The sequence below is a fragment of the Papio anubis genome, chromosome 10 (assembly GCF_008728515.1).
Source record: "Papio anubis isolate 15944 chromosome 10, Panubis1.0, whole genome shotgun sequence".
In the NCBI taxonomy this organism is placed as follows: domain Eukaryota; kingdom Metazoa; phylum Chordata; class Mammalia; order Primates; family Cercopithecidae; genus Papio; species Papio anubis.
Window position 1 is genome coordinate 122,020,739 of NC_044985.1, and position 18,041 is coordinate 122,038,779.

At 45.6% G+C, this 18,041-nt stretch overlaps 1 protein-coding gene across 4 annotated transcripts in view; it reads right to left on the reverse strand.

The window, feature by feature from the left end:
- Positions 1-255: 255 nt before the first annotated feature.
- ILKAP (ILK associated serine/threonine phosphatase) overlaps positions 256-18,041 on the reverse strand; it is a 33,939-nt gene continuing 16,153 nt past the window's right edge. For 3 of the 4 annotated variants that reach the window (XM_003908150.4, XM_021924206.2, XM_009183461.4), the window contains 7 exons: positions 15,379-15,485; positions 14,225-14,318; positions 13,858-13,945; positions 11,978-12,099; positions 3,381-3,500; positions 808-889; positions 256-533 (listed from right to left, as the gene is read on the reverse strand). In XM_003908150.4, the coding sequence (XP_003908199.1) occupies positions 393-533; positions 808-889; positions 3,381-3,500; positions 11,978-12,099; positions 13,858-13,945; positions 14,225-14,318; positions 15,379-15,485 (754 nt within the window). In that variant the 3' untranslated portion in view covers positions 256-392. The remainder of the gene's footprint in view (positions 534-807; positions 890-3,380; positions 3,501-11,977; positions 12,100-13,857; positions 13,946-14,224; positions 14,319-15,378; positions 15,486-18,041) is intronic. The other variant, XM_021924207.2, reaches the window with a different exon arrangement.

Here is an 18,041-nt window from a genome sequence, read left to right on the forward strand (position 1 = left end):
GCCTTGTCTCTAACCAGTCATTTCCTCGGTCTCTTCATTGCAACATGCCACTTCCCCGACCAGGGTCATCATGAGAGTGAAAGCACAGCAAAATGCCTGTGAACTATAAAACATCACACAACCAGCAGCTTGCAGGCCACTCTGAGCCAGTCCAAGATGCCTATAATGGTTTTAACAAGGAAAGACAGCATATTCAAAAGCAAACATAATCTCTGAAGGGTCAACAGGTGCTCACAGTGTAATAACTCAAAAGACTAGGAAAAAAAAAAAAAAGAAACCTTTATTTACAACCATGGGAGTCCCACAGGAGTACACAAAACACACAATGTGCACACACACAAAATGAACCTTTTAAGTCAACACCATGCGTGCTCCTAGCCGCGCACCACCCCTCAGTGCCCTATCCGCACCACCATCACGGTGACGTTGTCGGCCGAGCCCCGCTGCACTGCCTTGTTGGCCAGCCTGTTGCAGGCTGCTTCGTAGCGGGCGTCGACTGCGGACTTCCCTTCCCGGGTCTGGATCTTCTCATCCTACCAGATGAGAAAGGGAATGAGTGAATGGGGTGACCCTGCACCCTGTCACTTTCCTGAGACATTACTGCCAGGAAGAGGAGCTGCTCTGGTCTCCATCAGGGCTGGCAGGACAAACTGATTAGTGAGTCAGTAGGCAGCGTTCACACTGGAAAAAGGGCAAAAGAGCTGTTCAACAATGGGAGGACATGGGGTCTCAGGACTTACACTTCTCTGAAAACTAAGACACAGCTGGGACAACCACCACTCACCACTCCCATGTGAGATTTCTCACCTCGAGACAGGACAAGATGAAGTTCACGGCTTCTTCTGGGGTAAAGACCTTGAAGAGCCCATCACAGGCCAACAAAATGAACCTACAACACCAGGGAGAAATATAAATGGGTTTTAGGTCCAACCAAAAAAATTAAAAATAAAAAAAAAAAGGCCTGGAGATGGAGATAAAATAAATATTTGTCCAACTATTCAAAGGCTAAGGTTTTTTTTTTTTTTTTTTTTTTGAGACGGAGTTTCACTCTTGTTGCCTAGGCTGGAGTGCAATGGCGCAATCTTGGCTCACTGCAACCTCCGCCTTCCCAGTTTAAGCTATTCTCCTGCCTCAGTCTCCTGAGTAGCTGGGATTATAGGCGCCCGCCACCACGCCCGGCTAATTTTTTGTGTTTTTAGTAGACATGGTCTCACCATGTTGGCCAGGCTGGTCTCAAACTCCTGACCTCAGGTGATCCACCTGTCTTAGCCTCCCAAAGTGCTAGGATTACAGGTATGAGCCACTGCACCTGGCCAGGCTAAGATCTGTTTAAACCCACTTAATTTCTGAGACAAAGGTTTCAACTTCTGAGACAAAGGTTTAAACTACTTACAAGTATTTGTGGACAGGATGTTATACATCAAAACAGAGACTATCCTTCTCTTCACCAATTAACAGAATTATTACCTCAAACATTAGGTGCTATACTTTCTTAGACAAACACAAGAAAAATCACTGAATAAAAACATGGGTGTTATGGTAAATATACAAGAGTTTACAACACCACAGGCCTTCCACCACTTCCAGACATCAAGTTGAGAATGAACCCGGCCTCGGTGAAACATCCTTGGACGCACAATGCACACCCTGGGGGCTGCATGCAAGTCTAAGGCCCAACAAGGGGTAGCTGTGTGTGTTCCTGTGTTTGAAAACCACATGTTCTCCCTTTCAGAATCAAGCCCCTCTAGACTGCCCCTGGAATCTTTCTGAACGCCAGCGGATTCCATCTGACAGTTCTAGTTCTCCCGGTATTGGGGGCGGGGAATACGCTTCCCTGCGGCTGTACGGTACAAGCCACGCTCCTCTTCTCACTGTAGTGTCTGTGTCTGTTCTCCTTTCCGTTGTTGTTGTTGCTGTTGAGGCGGACTTCACTCTTGTCGCCCAGACTAGAGTGCAGTGGCACGATCTCGGCTCACTGTAACCTCTGCCTCCCGGGTTCAAGTGATTCTCCTGCCTGTCTCCTGAGTGGCTGGGATGACAGGCGCCCACCACCACGCCTGGCTAATTTTTCTATTTTTAGTAGAGATGGGGTTTTGCCATGTTGGCCAGGCTGGCCTTGAACTCCTGACCACAGGTGATCCACCCACCTCCGCCTCCCAAAGTGTTGGGATTACAGGCGTGAGCCACCCACCCAGCCTGTTTTCCTCTTTTGACTAGGCTTTCATTCAGCCACTATTTGCTGAGCATGTCGTCCATGCTAAGAACACAGTGGGGCCTAGTCCTGGCAGGCTCCTGCCCCTTCCAGTGTCCTCAAAGTCAGACCCTGAATAACCAATCACACAGACCCACAATTACAACCCAGGAAGGGGAGCTAGGAAGCAAAGCAGAAGATGCATCATTCAGAAAACCAGAGGCGGCGGCTGCTGGAAAGGTAATGGAGGACCCCGGGGTACGTGAGAATATAACAAACACACTGAAGGCAGATGTGGAGAATGGGGCAGTGGCTCGAGACAAGGCCAAGCAGGCGAGTGCCAAAGCAAGGCAAGTGCTCTTCATCCACAGCACTGGGGTAGGACTCAGAAGCACTCAGAGGACCACCCCGCCACAGTGCCACTAGTCTCTCGCCTCCCCTCATCAACTCAATGCTGTGAATCCTGCTTCCGGGAGCTTTCCTTGTCCGCCTCCTGTTACTACCTTAGTTCCGCCCTCACCATCAGGCCAGGGCTGCTGCACCGCTGCTCATGGGCCTCCCTAGCTCCAAAATAGCATCTTTAACCATCTTTAACTGTTGAGGCCTTGCCCTCGGCCGGCATGGTGCCATACGTTTAGGCATAGAGAACAGGAGATGAACAAGTGAACAGTGTCTTTCTCAACCAATCCTGGCTCTGTGCAAAAACCTATGATTCTCCACCAATGATCAACTAAAATTCAAACTCTCCAGCATGGGACTGAGGGCCCTTCAGGATCTGCCCCTGAAGTACCCTGCTATCACTTTCCCACCACTCCCTTGGTCCTCCAAGCGCCTGTCTGGCCAAGCTTTCACACTGTCATATGTTAATGCCTTAGTGTGTGTTCCCTCTGCCAGGAAGGCCCTTCTCCTCTCTCTGACAGGGATACCCCCATTCCCCTCCTGCTAAAGACCCCAGCACATGGCACATGCCTAGGACACACTGGACTACAGCTGCCCATCCCCAAGTGTGTTCCCCACCACTGTGGACCCCACCAGAGCAGAAACCACACTCTGTTTATCTCTGCACCCCCAGGGCCTAGCACCATGGACACCTTCCCTCCAACAAAGGCTTGATACAAATTAGAAGAAGTGAGGAAAAGAAATAAAGCCACGTGCACGCACACCTGTGCCTCTGATAGGGCCCTTTTACCTGTCATTGGGGGTCAGCTGGCAGCGTCTGATGTCGGGCACAGACGTGACACCGCAGCGCTTGTACTGCCCGTCCCCAATGGAGCGAGACACCTCTAGCACACCCAAAACACGCCCATCCCTAAAATGAGAGGAAAAACATTTCAGACTCTACCTGACAGATTATGGGTCCATAGTACTTAGAATCTCACCTTAAAAGCAGAGAATGAAAGTGTGAAAGATACAGACTGTGGAATTCACATTATTAACCAGTACTGACATTTCTTGGTCTCCAATATGCAGGAGTGTCTAGGCCATTAACTGCTGCCCTGGGATAGGGACCCTGCCCAGCAGCACATGGGTGGGAACAGCACCTCCAGTGGCTGCCAAGCAGTACTGTCCAGCTTAACCTTCAACAGGACTCAGCAGTTCTCATCACACACCTAGGTCCAAAGTCCAGAATTGGATTTGACTGGACTGGGTAGGGGAGCCTGGCAGTGTTTTTATATCTTAAAGCTCCTTGAGCGTTTCCCACATGCAGCGAGGGTTAACAACAGCTAGAACAGAGGGATATTTTGCATTTCAATCTAATTAGATTTGGAAAATCCCTGAGAGTGGCTATTCCTGGACTGTGGAGCACATGTCTTTTGCTCCACAGGGATGGTTTAACGTTAATATAAATGAGAGTGTCCTGCATAGCACCATAGTTTCACCCACTCTATTTTTAGGTAAGGGGATATGGAGGAGATGGGGCAGTGATCTACAAATGGGAAGAGACATCTAAGGGACAGTCGTATTGCCAAGGAAAAACCATTTGGGGGAGCCTACTGACCCAAAGAACAATTCTGGTCTGGGCTGTAGCACTGTCACCTTAAGCAGCTGCAAGCTCTCTACCCTTCAGGCCCTTGTTTGTAAAGGGAGAGAAGACAACCATACTCAAAAGTGCGAGAGGGCACTCCACAAATGCCACGGCTGTGCGTGGGTGTTTAGGATCACCAGGGGGCTCCATGGGCCAAGCAAGTTCAGAAGATGCGGTGCAGATGGATGCACATGGTAGGAAATGCTTCCTGGGCTGCTGTCCTAAAGGCAGAATTCAGCCTGGCCCTCCTCTGGGCCCCAGTTACCCTCTCACGTTTTTTCTTCTTCAAAGCCTTCTGCTGGTATCTGCAAAAACCCTAGTGATCTTCTAGGATACAAACTGTTAAAACAAACAGCAAGAGGAAACAGAGTGCACAGGGGAAGAGCTGCGGATGAAGATGGGTGGGGGCACTTGGCCTTAAGAGTGCCAGTTCAGGAAGCAGCTCACAGTGAAGTGCTATGAAAACCCAACAAAGCACCTCTCCCATAACCAGGTGACTGGGTGTCTGGTGTGGATTCCCCGCATTCCAGTCATAAACCCATCCTGTTTCAACAAGATTAGGATTACAATAACCACCTCTGCCACGGCAGGTCCCAGAAGCCAAAGTAGCCACCAGCAACTTCTGGTACTGCACAACACAGTATAGAAAATGTGAAACAACTCCTAAGTCTAAAGAAGGAAAATATGAGCAGCACCGGAACTGCCATCTCTCATTCTCTATTTTTTTTTTAAATAGAGACAGTGTCTCCCTCTGTTGCCCAGGCTGGAGGGCAGTGGTGCAATCGCTCACTGGGCTCCAGTGATCCTCCCACCTCAGCCTCCTGAGTAGCTAGAACTAAAGGTGCCACCAAGTCCGGGTAATTAAAAAAATTTTTTTTTTTTGTACAGATGGGGTGTTGCCCAGGCTGGTCCTTAAACAATTGGCCTCAAGCAATCCTCCCACCTCAGCCTCCCAAAGTGCTGAGATTACAGGTATAATGTGGCCTCATTCTTGTTTTCAAAGTTCCGCATACAGAGTAGTAATCTTACATTCACTGAACTGCTAGAGTAACAGCAGAAAGCACACGGACAGGATGATGGATCCCAGGAAAAGCGTTTGGTAATGATGCAGCAAGCTGCCCTGGCACTATGCCTACACCCAATGCAATGTCCTACATAGATGTGCACATTCAAATACCTGTCAGTTCAACAAAGGCCAATCACAGAGTCCCAACTCTGAGATCGAGCATCACACAAGGGTAAATCCATGCCACGTCTACTTTGGAAACTGTTGGTACAAGTTCAAAAGGATCACCACTGATGAGGCTGGTCGAGACTCAGCCCCAGAGACACAGGCTTCGTACTTTCCAGTCTGCTTTATCCATTTCACCAGACTTCTTCTTTGTTTTGAAAAGAAAGGGTCCTGCGATGTTGCCCAGACTGGAGTGCAGTGGCTATTCACAGACATGGTGGCGCATTATAGCTTCAAGCTCCTGGACTCAAACGATCCTCCTGCCTCAGCCTCCAAGTGGCTGGGACTACAGGCGCATGCCACCAATACATAATCTATCCATGTCCATTTCTTAGAAAGTCTGCACTACTATAGACACAATAGAAAGCTGTTTCACAGCAGGTTCTCCCCCATTGCCCAGTTTTCAAAGTTCAAACAAACTGCCCAAAGTTCATTCTCTTTCCCCTTCCCTCAGTTTCCCCCCAGCCCCATAATTACAACACTTAACAAGTAGTGGCTTTTTTTTTTTGAGACGGAGTCTCACTCTATCGCCCAGGCTGGAGTGCAGTGGCGCAATCTCCGTTCATTGCAACCTCTGCTGCCTGGGTTCAAGTGATCCTCCTGCCTCAGCCTCCCGAGTAGCTGGGATTACAGGCGCCTGCCACCATGCCGGTTAATTTTTGTATTTTTAGTAGAGATGGGGTTTCACCATCTTGGCCCGGCTGGTCTTGAACTCCTGACCTCGTGATCCACCCACCTCCGCCTCCCAAAGTGCTGGGATTACAGGCATGAGCCACCATGCCCGGCCAAGTAGTGGCATTTTAAGTCTCAGCCTACCAAGCCAATCTGCCTGTCCGTTGGTACCAGCCCTCATTAGGACTGTCCTCCTGCCCTTACGCACTTCCAACTTTTGCTTTGTGCTGCTTTATTTCTCTTCTCTGTTTTCTGCCTACCAGAAAACTGTTTTCCTACTGTTTGACAAGCTGTTCAACAGTGTCTTCAGATCTTAGCTATTTTTGTTGATATTTTCTGTTCTAATTCTTTCTCTAGAGAGAGAGACTGGGTGAGACTGAGACATCCTACTACTTGTGTGTTTAAGGCTAATCTGGCTGCTAAAGCAGCTGGAAGCTGCTTGGACTTCAGCTCCTCTTGCATGTCAGTAAAAGCAAGACACAGTTGGTCTCAATAGACCATCCACAAGTGATGTTTGCAAAGTTAAGGCTGGGAGGATGAAGCTCCATCTCCTGACCATCCAAAGACTGGTGGATGCCTAAATCCAACGTATTCATACAATGAGTGCTACAAAGATAACCAAAGGTACAATGCTACAACAGTTACTTTTAGTTGTGAGAGGCCTGCACTTGATCAAGTTCTAGGCACACAGTACTGATATTTAAATTTAAATGCTGTATGTAAACTTCCCATCTGTTCAGCTGCCTTCCTTGTAAAATAAAAATAAAACTTGTCTTAATCTTCTCAGAAAAATTCACTGCTACATAGCTACTTCAATGTAAGAAAGCAGAAAAAAATAAGAATGCACAAAGATTTACATACTTTTGTTAAGAAATACTGGAAAGAATCAAGAAATAGGATGAAGGGGACAGGGATGAAAGCATGACATCTATAAATGTCTTTTTACTCAATTTAGATTCTGAAGGATGCAATAGGGAGTTTTTCTTTTTTTTTTTTTTTTTTTTTGAGACGGAGTCTCGCTCTGTCGCCCAGGCTGCAGTGCAGTGGCCGGATCTCAGCTCACTGCAAGCTCCGCCTCCCGGGTTTACGCCATTCTCCTGCTTCAGCCTCCCGAGTAGCTGGGACTACAGGCGCCCGCCACCTCGCCCGGCTAGTTTTTTGTATTTTTAGTAGAGACAGGGTTTCACCATGTTAGCCAGGATGGTCTCGATCTCCTGACCTTGTGATCCGCCCGTCTCGGCCTCCCAAAGTGCTGGGATTACAGGCTTGAGCCACCGCGCCCGGCCTTAATAGGGAGTTTTTCATTTTTTTTTATTATGGTAAAATATACATGAAATTTACCATCTTAACCATTTTTAAGTGTACAGGTTCAGCAGCATTAAATATACTCACACTGTTGTGTTATCAGCACCACCATCCATTCCCAGAACTTTTTCTATCTTCCCAAACTGAGATTGTTCCCATTAAACACTAACCCCACATCCCCCCGGAACCACCATTCTACTTTCTGTGAACTTGACTGGTACCTATGAGTGAAATGCTAGTGTTTGTCTTTTCGCATCTGGCTTCTTTTACTTAGCATAAAGTCCTCAGGTTCATCCATTTTGTAGCATGGGTCAGAATTTCCTTCCTTTCTGAGGTTAAATAATACTCTGTTATACAGACATCTCACACGTTGCTTATCTATTCATCTGTCAATGAACATCTGGGTTGCTTCCCCCTCTTCCCCATGGTGAATAAGAGTGTGAACATGGGTGTGCAAATATCTGTTTGTGTCCCTGCTTTGAATTCTTTTGGGTATATACCCAGAAGTGGAACTGCAGATCATATGCTAACTCTGTTGAATGTCTGAGGAACTGCCATACTGTTTTCCATAGTGCACACCATTTCACATTCCCACCAGTCATGCACAGGGGTTCTCATTTCTCCCCGTATTGTATAAAGGGAAAGAAGCCCTTTATAAATTGGATAAACTGAAAACAATGAACTGAGTAAAAATAAACAGAAAACTAACTAATAGTAATAACCAAAGTGGCAAAATAACCACAGTAAGAAATAGTTAATTCACTTTTGCACACAGTGCCAACAGTACTGCTTTAGTGAGATATATTCTAAGGACAAGAGAACAGCAAGGAACACAAACTAAAGTTAGGATATTTTTATTTTTTGAGGCAGGGTCTCACTCTGTCAACTAGGTTGGAGTGCAGTGGCACAATCATGGCTCACTGTATCCTAGAACTCCTAGACTCAAGTGACCCTCCTGTCTCAGCCACCCGAGTGGCGGGGACTACAGGCGCACACCACCAGAAATGGCTCCACGGTGCTATTTTTATTTTTTGTACAGATAAGGTCTCACTGCTTTGCCCAGGCTGCTCTCAAACTCCTGGTATGGAGCAATCCTCCTGCCTCAGCTTCCCAAAGCACTGGAATTACAGGTGTGAGCCCTCTGCTCCCCTAGTAGTGATAATTTTGATACTATGAAACTATTTTAACAAATAAATATACTGTTGTTAAGAACCAAGATTTCTAGCATTAAGAGAAATGAGCTACAAATATTAAACCAAAGAAGAGAAAACTCTGTAATGTTAAATATGAGTAAGAAATAGCACTCCAAGCTTGCAATTTAAAATGTGTTATGTTTCCTAGTTCTGTATGTTTTGAGTGGACATAGAACTAATGACAATCCAACTGAACTGAGCACCTGAGAACATGGATTTGGGTTCTTTTTTTAAAAAATTTATTCCCTACACTAATTTTTTTTTTTTTTTTTTTTTGAGACAAGAGTCTTGCTCTGTTACTCAAGCTTGAGTGCAATGGTATGATCTCTGCTCACCTCAACCTCCGCCTCCCAGGCTCAAGCAATCCTCCCACCTCAGCCTCCTGAGTAGGACCACAAGTGTGTGCCACCACACCTGGCTAATTTCTCTCTCTTTTTTTTTTTGTATTTCTTGTAGAGATGCAGTTTCACCAATGTTGCCAAATTGGTCTTGAACTCCTCGGCTCAAGAGATCCACCCCCTTCAGCCCTCCACAGTGCTGGGATTACAGATCTCTGAGCGACTGCACCCGGCCTGGTTTTTGGTTCTTAAACATTAATACATACATATGAAAAGGGCACAGGAACCAGCCGGCAGGAGTTCCCACTGGCCATATCTGAAATAAAGTGAGCAGCAGAAAACACCATGACTGTGACTACAACACGCTGAATAGTCAATTGGCACACAGTGATTCACAAAGGAAGGATGGAGGGAGAGACACAGAGGAGTGAAAGAAAAACACTAATTTCCACAACTACAGGTGACTATCTTCCTTTCAAATTGGTAAAGGACAGAATGAAACATTTATTCTGCTTTTTTAGAAGAATCTATGATGTTCTTTTATTGATGATGAATAAGAAGTTTCTTTACAGAATGCCCGCTAATACATGTGAAAGGAATCACAGAATATGAAAATCATCCTTGACATCCCTGATGAAATAATGATTTAGGGATGCTAAGACCATTAGGTGAAAGGCTGACAGGAAACAGAATATTCACAAGGTACCAGTGAACCTCCCCAGATTACTTGCTGATGACGCAAGGTAACAGGAGCATCTGGCTGTTACCACTGGAGCCAAGTGCTGGGATTTGGCAACTGACAGGTCACATTATGTGCCTACTGAAGTGAAGGACTACTGAGTAAACAGCATCCCCCATAAAACATCTCATCTGAATCTAAAGAAGGCCTTACACCTAACTTCCAGTTTATAGGAAATATACGGAAATAACACCATAAAAAAAATACGCAAGTTCAGAATGGTGGTGACTCTATACAACTGCTAGCCTATAACACGGTTCAAAGCCTGGTAAGAAATTAGTCTTGGCAGGGTGCAGTGGTGCACACCTGTAATCCCTGCACTCTGGGAGGCCAAGGCAGAAGGATCACTTGAACTCAGCTTAGAAAACAGAGAGAGAGACCCTCTCTCTACCAAAAAATAAAAAAAATAGCCAGGCATAGTGGTACATGCTGTGCTCCCAGCTACTTGAGAGGCCAAGGCTGGAGGATTGCTTGAGCCTCAGAGGTCAAGGCTGCAGTGAGCTGTGACTGTGCCACTGCACTCTAGGCAATAGAGCAAGACACTCTCTCTCTCTCTCTCAAAAAAAAAAAAAAAAAAGAAATGCCAAGTCAAGTCCACGGTAGACATGAATGCTGACTAGACCCTCGTTTGAAACAAAGATACTCTGGGGATAACTCAGGAAATAAGAATTTGGACAGGACATTAGATAACCTAATATAACCTAAGGAAATATTATTATCTTAGGTGCGAAAACTCTCATTAATTATGGCAAGAACGTCCTTATCTTCAGGAGGTGCATGCTTAAGTATTTAGGGTGTTATGTCATCATATCTGCAACTTTTAAACAGCTCAACCTGACACACATCTATACAGACTAAACATGTCACAATGTTCACTGCTAGTAGATTTGGAAATGTTTGTTTTACTACTGTAAAGTTTCTCCTGTATGTCTGAAAAATTTAATAATAAAAGCTGAGAGTGGGGGAGCCAGCCCTGGCCTCAGGCACAACTGGCCTTACTTTCAGCCATAGGACTGTCAGTATCAAATTATTTTCAAGGAGTTCAGGCAAAAGCAGAATAAATGTAAAACTTACAAGAAAGGGGAGAAGAGGTGATGCTTACACTCATGTTAAGAGTCACATCCTCAGGGATGACTGTCCACAGTAGTTACCAGGACAGTAGTTACGGTGGCAAAAACTGGACAAACAACACTGCTTGAGGCCTGAAAACAGGCCTATAATCCCATCACTGCTCATGCAAACTGCAGCAACCGTGAATGAAACTGCTTCTTACTAATCCAGGAGCTTTTTGAACAAATGCTAAGGGTTCCAACTACTCTCTAGAAACCTCCCTGTACCACTGACTAGATTCAGCCTAGAGCAATAAAAAAGGCTTCCCCAAATGAACAACAGAAGAGAAACTACACTTCAAAGGATAGGTAAGTGCAGTCTTATACTAAGAGATGACATCTCTCTTATCTCTGGCAGAAAATAAAATTTTAATAGTCAAACTGTACAATAAACCAGAAAATACTCCTGGTCAAATTCATAATGCAATGTTCTTGAAGTGGAATTCTAAAGAAAAGACTTATGCCCTCCTTTAGCTGCCTTGGATAGAAGCAGATAATAAAACCAAAGTAGACATATGGTTTTCAAAGATTTAAAGAGAGAGTGAAACGAAACTGCAAAAGACAAAGCCAAGACAGACAGGTTCCTCTGTGCCGGTTGTTCCCAAAAAGCCCAAAGACAGTTCCCAAGAAGTCCAAAGACATTACTTAACCTGTCTTAACTACTTCAGATTTTCTCTCTGGAGAATTCACCTAAAACTGTAACTTATTCAGTGTGACAAGTGACAGGACAGTGTGTTTTTCGTTTTTTTTTGAGATGGAGTCTCACTCTGTTGCTCAGGCTGGAGTATAGTGGCGCGATTTTGGCTCACTGCAAGCTCCGCCTCCCAGGTTCATGCCATTCTCCTGCCTCAGCCTCCCAAGTAGCTGGGACTACAGGCACCAGACACCACGACAAATGACAGTATTTAAGAAACCCCCTAGGCACAGAAAACACTGTGAACGGTAAATATGAATTTGTCCTTTTGCAAATGTAGGGAGGCAAGAGTCCTTCCACTTGGACACATGTGAAATCTACAACAGTCATCCACCTATGTCACCAGTGTTAGATCTCAGACAGAGCCTCGTCATATTGAAGACGGCCTAACAGGGAAAGTTCTACTCCTTCAAGGTCTCGGGATCCTTCTATAGCCAACAGCCCTCCTTCCCATGAGCTCCTCTCAGTCCCCTGGTTACCTGACGTTTCCTCCAGCCTTCTGTATCCTCATCCGCTCTTCATACTGAGTTGGATTATGCTCTTTGCTGAGGCTTAAGGCTGCATGTTTTTGACTCTCCTCATTATAACGACACAAGATTGCCTGGGAAGATGGAGATTATAATAGTCATGAAATTCAGTGGGCCCAGCATCTAAACGTAGCAGTTGAAGAAAACAGTTAACAATGGAGTTTCACATTCAGCCTCCTGCTGATAAACCTAAGTTCAGAGAATCAAGCAGCAAAGAAGTGTCAAAGACACAACAGTTAGGGAGAGAGTCACCCCTGGTTTTGATATCAACTCTGGTGCAAACTCTGCTGAATAACTACAGCCAAGCGCTCACTCTGGCTGCTGTCACATTTGTGACATGAAAGGAAGCATTCAACAAGTATCAAAGTCCCTTTTGGCCTGGAGACTACAAGGCCAGAGACATGTCCATGAGCCTATGGAAGGCAAAGAGGAGGGCAAGCGTTGTGCATGCTGGCCGAGTGCCAGGCAGGCCGTCCACACCAGTGCCTCCAGGTGTTCTTACCCCTGCCAGGCTCATCGTATCTGTTTTACAGGACACTGAGGCACGAAGAATAAGTAATGCAATAAAGTCACAGAGCACAGCCACGATTCAAATTTGGGTCTGACTCCTAAGTCTTTATTTTTTTTATTTGTTGCCAATTTTCCTCTTGCTATTTCTGAAGTCATGTGGTCTAAACACATGTGGGCTAGGGCCAGTCTACTACAGGGTCTCCAGAATATAAACTCCACCAGGCAGGGGCTGTCATCTGTTATAGTCCCGGCTATACCCCTAGCGCTTAGTATTTGATGAATCATCCCCCTAAAAGTATCAGGGGGAGGGGTCTAAAGATGCTGCTTAAGTGTGGACAGAGTTACTTGGTTCCTGTGACAGCTGAAGGAGCAAGGAAGGCGGTTGAAAAAGTGGCAATGGAACGGAACGTACGGTCCTGACACAGAGGCAGCAGGGTCTGCATCCAGCTTTCCACAGCAGCACCCTCTAGGCTTTACAGCATCCCCATGACTGTCACCAGGGGGAACAACACCCTGGGCTTTCTCCCTCAGCTAGGGACTGGGCTCAGGGGATGAATGGCACCTCATCTGTTATTTTCTTTTTTTTTTTTTGAGACGGAGTCTCACTCTGTCGCCCAGGCTGGAGTGCAGTGGCCGAATCTCAGCTCACTGCAAGCTCCGCCCCCCGGGTTTACGCCATTCTCCTGCCTCAGCCTCCCGAGTAGCTGGGACTACAGGCGCCCGCCACCTCGCCCGGCTAGTTTTTTGTATTTCTTAATAGAGACGGGGTTTCACCGTGTTAGCCAGGATGGTCTCGATCTCCTGACCTCGTGATCCGCCCGTCTCGGCCTCCCAAAGTGCTGGGATTACAGGCTTGAGCCACCGCGCCCGGCCTGTTATTTTCTAGCTACAGCTTTCGAGTTACTCTGAAATCACAGTAACTTTGAGAGGCAGGGGTTAAAGCTTTTCATTCATTACTGTCTAAGGTCAGAGAAATGAAATAAAAGATGATCTAGGCTACTTACATACTGATTACATTCTGATCCACAGCATCACACACACAAACCACGGGAGGAAAAAAGAAACAAAAAAGACAGGATCTGGGTTTTAAAGCACAAGTCTATCACAGGGCGTAAGTCTCCCCAGAGAGCAAATGGCCTCTAGCTGGGCTGCTGTTCCCTTACCCAGAAGTTGAGCTGCAGCAGAACACTCTGCAGCAACCCCGGGAGAAGAAAGGTTTCAACCAGACATCATCATTTTAATCTTATTCAACGAGTACTTGCTAAAGTCTTTTCCCCATACAACGTATTGTCACCTAAGTGGGTGGCTCCAGAGCCACATACCCGACTATCTCCGAGGTTGGCAATATAAAGAATGTTGTCTACAGCCAGAACACACGTGGCAGTGGACCCATCTTTCCAGGCAGGCTTCCTGGGGGGAAACACATCAGAAACACAGTCACCACCAACAGCCTAGCACTTTGGGACTAATTTCCAGAGCTGAATGGGAAGTATCTTATATTTCAAAATGGACCATTTCCTTGATACTTGCTTTTTTTCTGTTTTAGATTTAGCTAATGGTTATAAGGGCTTACTGAGTACTAGGCACTTTTCAGACAGTGAGCAATAGTGTCAAACCACATCAGAAGACTGAAATGCATTTAGGAAAACACCGCGCACAGTCCACTCAAACTTTTCAAGTTATACTTACTGACTGGAAGCTTGTTTAAGGAACTCTTCATCCGTATGCTTGAAAGTGTCCAAAAGGCATCTCTTCACGGTTTTCTCTACACTGATTACATCTCCTGTTACAAAAGGGCCAAAAGAAAACAATCTCTCAAGGAGGGAAGATTATCCTCCTCCCACTGTAATTTTGTTTTGTTTTTTGTGGTTTTTTTGAGACGGAGTCTTGTTCTGTCACCAGGCTGGAATACAGTGGCGCAATCTCAGCTCACTGCAACCTCTGCCTCCCAGGTTCAAGCAATTCTTCTGCCTTAGCCTCCCGAGTAGCTGGGAATACACGCGTGTGCGACCACACCAGCCTAATTTTTATATCCTTAGTAGATATGGGGTTTCACCACATTGGCCAGGCTGGTCTCGAACTCCTGACCTCATGTTCCACCCGCCTTGGCCTCCCAAATGCTGGGATTACAGGCCTGAGTCACCAGGGCCAGCCATTTTGTTTTTGTAATTTCTGCACATCAACTGATTTTTAAGCATGATTAAGAACAATCCCTATTTCTTTAAAAAAAAATTTTTTTTTTCTGAGACTGGGTATCACTCTGTCACCCAGGCTGGAGTGCAATGGTACAATTGTGGTTCGCTGCAGCCTCAACCTCCTGGGGCTGAGATAATCCTCCCACCACAGCCTCCTGAGCAGCTGGGACCACAGGTGCATACCACCATGTCCAGTTAGTTTGTTTTTTTCTTTTGTAGAGATGGAGTCTCCCTATGTTGCTAGGCTGGTCTCAAACTCCTGGGCTTGAGGTATCTTCTGGCCTTGGCCTCCCAAAGTGCTGTGTGAGCCACCGTGCCCAGCCAGAACAATCTCTGTTTCCTCATATATAACACAGTACCATTTGAAGTTGGTTTTACTAGTTTTCCAATAAAGGCAAGACACTAACTGAACCCAAAGACAATTCACAAAAGGTGCCTATCACTCAGAATCATAAGAAGTGCCACCCGAAGTCACACCCGCATGGCCGCTATGCCTGGAAGCCATGGAGTCCACTCCTCAGCACCACTCTTTTAAGACTCATCAATGATTCTCTGCTAAAGCCAAAATGACACATCTGACTGCTTCATACAGCCATCCGAACAGCAATAACCAAAATGAGTATCAACTGATTTCGTTCTCAGTCTCACCTTTAGGAAATTTTCTGATTAAGTTCTGATGCAAATTCTGTGCGGCAAATTTTGAGGCTCGAATTCCTCCATGTCCATCAAAAACAGCAAAATATGAAACCCGAGTACTGAAATAATGAATTGAGAGTTAATCAAATTCTCACAGCGAAAACCACACTTTTCCATTAAAGCTTTTAAATTTCATCTCAAAGAGTGAACATTAATGAGGAAGTCACATTGGTAAGACACCAGTCACACTGTTATGAATGGGGGGGAAAAGGCTTTAACTGAGACAAACATTTAAGTAACTTTCACAGCATTTTATCTTCTTTTTTTTAAAAAAAAATACTTGTATGTGGGCCAGGTGTGGTGGCTCACGCCTGTAATCCCAGCACTTTGGGAGGCCGAGGCGGGTGGATCACGAGGTCAGGAGATCAAGACCATCCTGGCTAACATGGTGAAACCCTGTCTCTACTAAAAATGCAAAAAATTAGCCGGGCGAGGCGGCGGGCGCCTGTAGTCCCAGCTACTCGGGAGGCTGAGGCAGGAGAATGGCGTGAACCCGGGAGGCGGAGCTTGCAGTGAGCTGTGACTGCACCACTGCACTCCAGTCTGGGTGACAGAGTGAGACCCCACTTCAAACAAAACAAAAAGAAAAAAAATTTATGATACATTTTTTTAAACTTAAATAAAAAACTTAATTGCCCAGTGATGAAGGCTGATTAAAAAATTTATGATACGGCCGGGCACGGTGGCTCAAGCCTGTAATCCCAGCACTATGTGTAAAATATACTCTAATCTCCAGATTGTATATGCATATATGCTTGTTTTAACATAGAATATCTTAGAGAAGGCCAGGCACGGTGGCTCACAAAACTAGCCGGGCGAGGTGGCGGGCGCCTGTAGTCCCAGCTACTCGGGAGGCTGAGGCCGGAGAATGGCGTGAACCCGGGAGGCGGAGCTTGCAGTGAGCTGAGATCCGGCCACTGCACTCCAGCCTGGGCGACAGAGCGAGACTCCGTCTCAAAAAAAAAAAAAAAAAAAATTAGCCAGGCATGGTGGCAGGCGCCTGTAGTCCCAGCTACTCGGGAGGCTGAGGCAGGAGAATGGTGTGAACACGGTAGGCGGAGCTTGCAGTGAGCCGAGATTGCACCACTACCCTTCAGCCTGGGTGACAGAGCAAGACTCCGTCTAAAAAAAAAAAAAAAAACAACAACAGATCAAGTCATTTATCGAAAAAAGTCAAAAACAGTTATGCATCACTTAACAACAGAAATGTGCTGTTAAGTGATTTTGTTGTGTGAACATCATAGAACATATTTACACAAACTGAGATAGTGTAGCTTACTACACACCTAAGCTACATACATGGCAGAACCTAATTGCTTCTAGGCTAAACTGTACAGCATGCTACTGCACGAAATACCAAGGCAGTTGTAACACAACGGTAGTATTTGTGTATTTAAGCATACCTTAACATGGTATTATGGCCGAACACAGCAGCTCACACTTGTTAATCCCAACACTTTGGGAGATGGCCAAGGCAGGAGGATCACTTGAGGCCAGGAGTTCAAGACCAGCCTGGGCAACATAGCGAGACCCCATCTCTACAAAATTTGTAATCTTATGGGAGCACCATCATATATGCAGTCCATCAATGACTTGATGATGTCATTCAGCACGTGATTGTGTAAGAGCAGGGAGGATATTACAGAATTGTTACTCAAATTTTAAATATCTCATTTTAAAAACCTCTTACTACTCTTATTCCTATTCCCCTTTCAAGTTTCGCCAGAAAACCCTCATATATGGAATAAAAGACATCGAATAAACTATTTCAAGAAAAAAAAAATGCCTATGAGAAATGACATTTATTCTAGAAAGCTGCTTTTCTTTCAAATTTTTTGGAATTCCTTTTCAATTTAGGACATCCTGAGCCATGAGAAAAAACCTCATCTGGTTTATAACTCAGAGCTGTTATCTTCCTGCCTGTTACTTGCAAGGCATGATTTAGCGTCCCAATTAAATTTACACTCAAAGGATCTGCCTTCCTGGGCTCCAGAGGTCCCTTTCCTGGTTTTAATGCAAATCCCAGGCTGGGTATGGTGGCTCATGCGAGTAATCCCAGCACTTTGGGAGGCCAAGGTGGGAGGATGGCTTGAGCCCAGGAGTTTGAGACAAGCCTGAGCAACTTAAGGAGACACTGCCTCTATAAAAAAATTCAAAAAATTAGCTGGCTGTGGTGGCACATGCCTATAGTCCCAGCTACTCAGGACGCTGAGGTGGGAGGACTGCTTAAGCCTAGGAGTCAAGCCTGCAGGGAGCCGGAATTGTGCCACTGTACTCCAGCCTGAGTGAGACAGCAAGACTTTGTCTCAAAGGGTGTGTATACCGTCCCCTCTACATATGATCAGCCGCTCTGCAGCAGCCATCACCTCATCTTCATGAGTAGACCTCTCAGGACAAACGCCATCAGCCCAAATGACTCCAGCACGCTGTATGTTAATGACCAACTGGTGTCAATAAACGTACGTAATGTATTTATTATGTAATTCTGAATTATGTAACCTGTGTAATATATATTATTAAATATGTACTATAATGTATATTAACAGCCAACTTCATGTCCTACCTTCTGGTTTCTTTTTCTCCAGGCCCAAGAGCTTATCCAGAAGGCTTCATTT